General features: G+C 39.9%; 1 protein-coding gene across 3 annotated transcripts in view; it reads left to right on the forward strand.

Annotated features, from left to right (window-relative positions):
* Nucleotides 1-6,006, forward strand: part of frmd4bb (FERM domain containing 4Bb) — a 47,910-nt gene that overhangs the window by 39,045 nt on the left and 2,859 nt on the right. For 2 of the 3 annotated variants that reach the window (XM_014010898.1, XM_014010897.1), the window contains exons 17-23: nt 147-375; nt 457-510; nt 607-748; nt 886-1,053; nt 1,235-2,019; nt 4,610-4,748; nt 4,961-5,076. In XM_014010898.1, the coding sequence (XP_013866352.1) occupies nt 147-375; nt 457-510; nt 607-748; nt 886-1,053; nt 1,235-2,019; nt 4,610-4,748; nt 4,961-5,072 (1,629 nt within the window). In that variant the 3' untranslated portion in view covers nt 5,073-5,076. The remainder of the gene's footprint in view (nt 1-146; nt 376-456; nt 511-606; nt 749-885; nt 1,054-1,234; nt 2,020-4,609; nt 4,749-4,960; nt 5,077-6,006) is intronic. The other variant, XM_014010899.1, reaches the window with a different exon arrangement.

Below are 6,006 nucleotides of genomic sequence, written 5' to 3' on the forward strand. Positions count from 1 at the left end.
AGGATGGGAGGGGCAGAGGCAGACAGGAGCAAGAACTGGGTCAAGAGCAGACAGACAGAGACAGAATCATAACAGTGCAATATAAATTCAAGCCATTTACCAGTTCCTATGTTTACGTGGATGGGCCTCTTTTTCACTGTTTGCAGGACCCCTTTCTGAGAAACCTGGAGAGCAGGTTCGCCCTCCAACAAAAGATTGTGGAGGCAGCGAAGAAGCTGGCAAATGAGTCGGAACTGTGCAAAACAGTGAAGAAGAAGAGGAGGAGAAACTGCCTGGATGCTATGCACAAACTCCAGCAGATAGAGGATGAAATGAACCAGTACAGAATCAAAAAAGGGAAAAAGCCCACACAGCGTGCCTCGGTGATCATCGCAGGTAATGGTGCCGGTTCATCCAGAGCTCATCACTGCATTATTTATTCTGTCGCATTTGCCAAGTTGTTTCCTCTGTTTTCAGATGAACTAATCAAGTCAGACTGTGGGTCTCTGTCTAGTCTCCCACTAGACGATGGTGAGCTTTTAAAGTTTGCTGAGACGATTAAGTCTTTATAATCGGTCCTGGTGATAGAAAACACTAACTCGTGTGTTTGTTCTCTTGTGTGTTCAGAAGACTCAGACAGTGCAGGTCAAAGGCCACGGTCACGCTCAGTCCAGGGTTCGCCTCAGCTCAGTCCGATGCGATCACTAGGAGCAGAGTATGATGTGGAAAGACAGGGATCCTCGGCAGGAAATCACCACAAAAACAACAGGTGCCCCAAAAATCTGCCCCAAACTAAGAATAATTCTAAAGACAGCGTGCACTGTCAGAGCTCCTGTTTGCAGCCTCACATTTCATCTGCTTTTTGTTGTTTTTTTCCCCCCATCTTCTCACACCGCACCCTTTTAGAAAAGTTTTTGACAGCATGGAGGCGGCCCATACCTGCCCGAATCCAAGAGACGTCTCCTCCACCCACAGTAGTCCTTGTAAAACCCTTCCTAGACCTCCTAGAGATCCACGCAGCATGCCTCCCACCCCAGTCATGACCCGCAACGCCTACAGCAGCAGCCAGCTCAGGTGTGCTTCTTTCATCTCCAGCAGGGCCAAGCAGCTGTACACAACTCCCAACTTTTTACTAACACTTTCATATAAAACTCCAATTTTTTTTTGGTTTTTCCTACTAAATCCCCAAACCATTATCATGTGAATGATTGTGTTTATTGACGGAACAGAATAAGAGCTGCATCCTTTCCTGCAGGTTGGAGGGGTCTCCTCATTGCTTCAGGCACCGCAGCGGAAGTCTGGAGTCTCAGCCCCGTTTAAGGAAGGACACGGACTCCGAGAAGCCTGTTTTCATCCTGTCGCCGTCTCATCGCAGTAACAGCACAGAGGTGTTAGAAGATTGCTCGTCCTACACCAGCCAGTCCAGTCTGGACTGCTGCGGGGCAGCTCCCTCCCACTACAGCACACTGGACTCCCGAACCTCAACCACGCACCGCCTTCGCAGGAAGCTGGAAGTGTTTGGTAACACTGGAAGCATGCCCAACCTGGTTCAGCACCACTCCGGTTCTAGCTATTCATGCGAGACGTCACCCCACTATGCACCTAGTGCCTACTATGTTGCAGGTTACCCATGCCCTGACATGGAGCCTTACGCTAACGGTGCCTATGTATATGAGAATGACGTTGAAGGCCACTACAACGTCAACCCATCCTACCAAATGAACGGCTATCACGGACAGGACAGGTTTAGGCATTACAGCAGCAATGGAACCGATAGTCTTTCTCAGAACCCTTATGCCACAGTGAGACCACCAAGGAACAGAGAGGGTCCCAGGAATGAGCTCTTAGCCAAAAACATGCAGAAGGCCTTGGTGGCGGAGCACCTGAGAGGCTGGTACCACCGGAACAGAGCTCCCAGAGAGGGAGGGAGGGGTCTGATGGCGGGATATGACTTCGACAGCGGATCTCAGCTCAGTCTGGGCTACCAGACCATGCCAGCAGCCTTCAGCCACTCGAGCAGAACAGCATCTTTCTCCTCAGGTGGGACAACGTTTTAACCAGTTAGTTTCATTGAAATGTTATAAAACATTCAGCTTTTTTACTAAGTATGTGCAAAAACGAGGCTGATGCTTTCTGTTAGATACATCAGTACATCACAGATTTATAAAATATAGGCGGTGAGATGGTTTTTGAATGTTGCGTCAAACAAATGGAGGTCTTTTTTCACAGCAGTCAATAGATGTGTGGATGAGAGACGTTCCTTTCAGTTTTTGAGTCTGATTTTTTAGTAGATATAGATTTAAAAAGTTAGAGTTGTTAGAAAAAAAAGCAAATAATCCTTGAAAGAATGCACATATGTCTGAGTTTTAAACTAAGATCATTTTGTGTTCGGAAATTATGGACTTTATAGCTGTGTTGGTCTGCATTGGGTCTGCAAGTGTGCATTGGGAATGACTCTCAGCTACTACGTTAATCTTTTTGCTCAAAATCTGTATTTGACTGAACTGAATCAAGTTGGTTTCAAATGTTAATGAGGTGTTAATTAGAGGTTAATAAGATAGTCATTTAATGATTGCTTTCTAAAGGTTTTGTTAAAAAATCAACCAAGGGTTCATGAGAAATTTTGCAGACAGACAAGGCTGACTGTTTGGGAAGGACTCTCAGCAACTACCACATCAAATTGTATCTATTCTTTTTGTAACTGTCTGAGTTAGAGCCATTTGTGTGTTTGCTAAGGTGACCTGGCTGTAGCAGCCATCCTAAGTAAGGGTGACTACAAAAAAATAATCAGTTGTAGATGCTCGGTACATTCAATAATTTGAGAGTTTCAATAAAATCTGTCAAGTGGTTCATGCAATATTTTGCTAATTTGTCAAAAAAATAATCATCATACACAGACACAAGGAAAAACATTATCACTCAACATGGGAAAGGGCATTCATAACAAAACTGTAGACAAAAACTTTACTGAGATGTTTGTTTAAGAGGAAAATCTCTCTGACATGCATGAAAAAAGGCTGTACTCTGGGAGGAAACTTGTTTTGAACTTTAAATTGATTTTAAAACTATTATTTTAATAACAGTGGGATAAATCATGTCACTTTGACATTTGACATTACTGATACTTTCCTGAAAAACAACTCAGAACAAAACAATAATTGCTTCCATTAAAAATTCTATAATAAGATGAAATGTTTAACAAGGTTAGAAAAGAACAGCATCTTTATAGTCTTCCTCAAGTCACTTAGTAGTAATAAATGCATTATTAACATCCTGCAACAAAAGCAAATGATAAAGCTGCTGAAGATGACATTTAAAGGGGCAATATTATTTGTTTTTCAGGCATACATTTAAATACTATACCATAGTAAAGTATCTATGTCACCTTTAGCTGTTATTAAAATGCTGTTTTGATGTTTAAATAGAAAATAAACTTATCTTCTCACCGCCTTGAAATTGGCCTCTGTCTCTTTAAGAACCACCTTCTGCTTCTGTCTCGCCCATTTCGGTGCCGGGGTGGGTGGGGAGGCTGCTATGATGCAGTTTACTTGGCATCTGAAAGGTATTTTTAATCTGAAAAAAAAAAAAGCTTCACTGAGTAAGAAGTAGTGTTGGGAGACTGTTTAAGTTTCACTTTCAGTTTCACCCGCTGCAGAATTTCTCAAACATGCATGAATGAGTCAACGCAAGGCTTTGGGCATGTTTTTTATGAGAGTACAACATTACAACATGATATAAAACTCAAAAATGTTGATTTTACATGATGTTGCCCCATTAAAATTTCAATTCACTTCAGTTCAGTTTATTTATATAGCGCCAAGTTACAACATACAATGTCTCAGGGCACTGTACATGAAAAAAAGAATGAAGAAAGAAGAATTTAACTTTGAAAATGTGTTCATTGATTGAAAACAATATGGATGGTACCATGCGGTCCTGCAGTTTGAAGTGCAGCTCTGATACTGGCTGCAACTGCAAGTTTGTTGTCTTGTAGGGAAGTGTAACCTTAAGCAGTGTTAGCAGTGCAAGCAGCATAATCAGCATTAGCAATGTTAGCAGTGTTACCAGCCCCAGCAGCGTTAGAAGCATTAACATAGGTCGCAATTGCAAGTTTGTTGTTATGCAGCATAATCAGCCTTAGCAACGTTTGCAGCATTAGCATTAGCAGCGTTAGCAGTGTAAGCAGCATTTGTCGCAGGATGATGATGTCAAAACAACAGCTGCTGTACATCAACGACAAAAACTGCGTTCTATTCGGAAATACTTAAATACAGTATAAGCTTTATTATTTAGCCACAATGTTTACTTTTAATTTTTACATTTGGATTTACATGTTTAGATTTAGGATTTAACATTTAGACACAAAATTTAAATTTTACATCTAACAAAAATTTGTAAAATGTAAGACCAGTGAGCTAAATAACAATAAAATGTTAGTGGAAATTTTTATATAGGAATTTACACTCAGAAAGTGAACTAAATAATGAAAATTGTCAATGACATAACATTTTATTTGACATTTGGAGCTCCATAGAAGTTTTCTGTGTTTCCAAAAAAATAATAATTCCTGCTGTGTAGCATTTTAACATTACCTGAATGGTTTGCTTTACTAGGTTTTATTTCGTTTCAGTGTCCTCAGCAGACAGCACAGGAAACTGGCGGAACCATCTGGCTGTCGGCCTGACAGAGTTTGATTCACCTGATTCGCGGCAGTACCTTCATGTTGGAGCTCAAGCGTCTCCGTACAACCGCAGTCCCACACACAACAGGTGAGTGCTACACTTTTTAAAACACCACAAACCTGACAGAGCCTGCAGAACACTGGAATGTATCGATCAAATAAAGTAACATAATATTTTTCACTCCTTCCTCTCAATATTTCTGCAAATCAGCATTGTCATGACTGCACTCAGGCGTCTTTTCTGTCTGTCTCCCTTCCCTCCTTTACTTCTCTGCTTATAATTAATGCTCACACATGAAGAGTTTCTCCTGAAAACAAAGAAACAAAGCCTAAAAAGTCTGAGTCAGTAGATCCGCTCGGTGCTGAGGCCGCTAGTGCAGATGAAGCATCAGACAACCAGTCTAGCACTTAAAAGGGTGAGGCCGCACACAGCGGGACACTTTGTGTCGTGTTTTTTAGTCATATTCATTTTTTACATTCCACTTTCACTCATGTATGACTCTTTCACAACTTATTATATTACGTCTTTTTTTTTTCACATCCTAGCTCATTGTTTGGTTTCCATTAGAATTATTGATAAGATGATTTTGGATTTATTTCATTAAGGTCATTTAGGTCATTAATTTGAAGTCTCAGAGGTCAAAATATTCTGTTCTGAGGCAGCGTACATCCTCAAAAAGTCAATGTGTCATCAGTTGTCACAGATTTCTTATACGTAAACATATTTTTTCACATTGGCCACATATGACATTTAGAACAAGCTATCAAAATTGAAACAAACTCAACTAATAACGTGTTTATTCCTCTTAGGGAAGAGCAATGCTCTCAAATAGCATACACCAAACTAAACATCATAATAGTTTTAGAGCTAGTAAACATATTTATATTGAATATAAAAAAAGTTTGTCAGATGTTTTTGCAAGCACAGCCACAGTAATACTTCTCTTTCGAAATCTGCTGCTGAAAAAAAAAATCTCAGTTTTCAAATCCTGACTCTTTACCTTGTTTTATAATCACCAAAAAGGATTAGGGCACCCTTCCCTCAGGTAGAATTTAAAAGATAAAAGAGTCAACATAACCAGCAGTGGTAATGGTAATGAAGCTGTCTGCACAAACTTGTTGTACTTTAAAAAGCCAGTGTCAGCATGCTAACTCACGTTAACAATAAAAAATATACGCCTTGCCATCTGTTTTTTAGTTACCATGCTAAAATGAGTTTATTATAAGTATAAAATTAACGCCACAAGTAATTCTTAGTTTTCTGGTTAAGTAATGCAAAATTAGCTACAATAAAAATGTTATTTTCTAATAAAGATACAAAAAATAGTATTATTTAAAAAATGTTA

This window comes from Austrofundulus limnaeus, unplaced genomic scaffold, assembly GCF_001266775.1.
Source record: "Austrofundulus limnaeus strain Quisiro unplaced genomic scaffold, Austrofundulus_limnaeus-1.0 Scaffold75, whole genome shotgun sequence".
NCBI classification, from domain to species: Eukaryota; Metazoa; Chordata; class Actinopteri; order Cyprinodontiformes; family Rivulidae; genus Austrofundulus; species Austrofundulus limnaeus.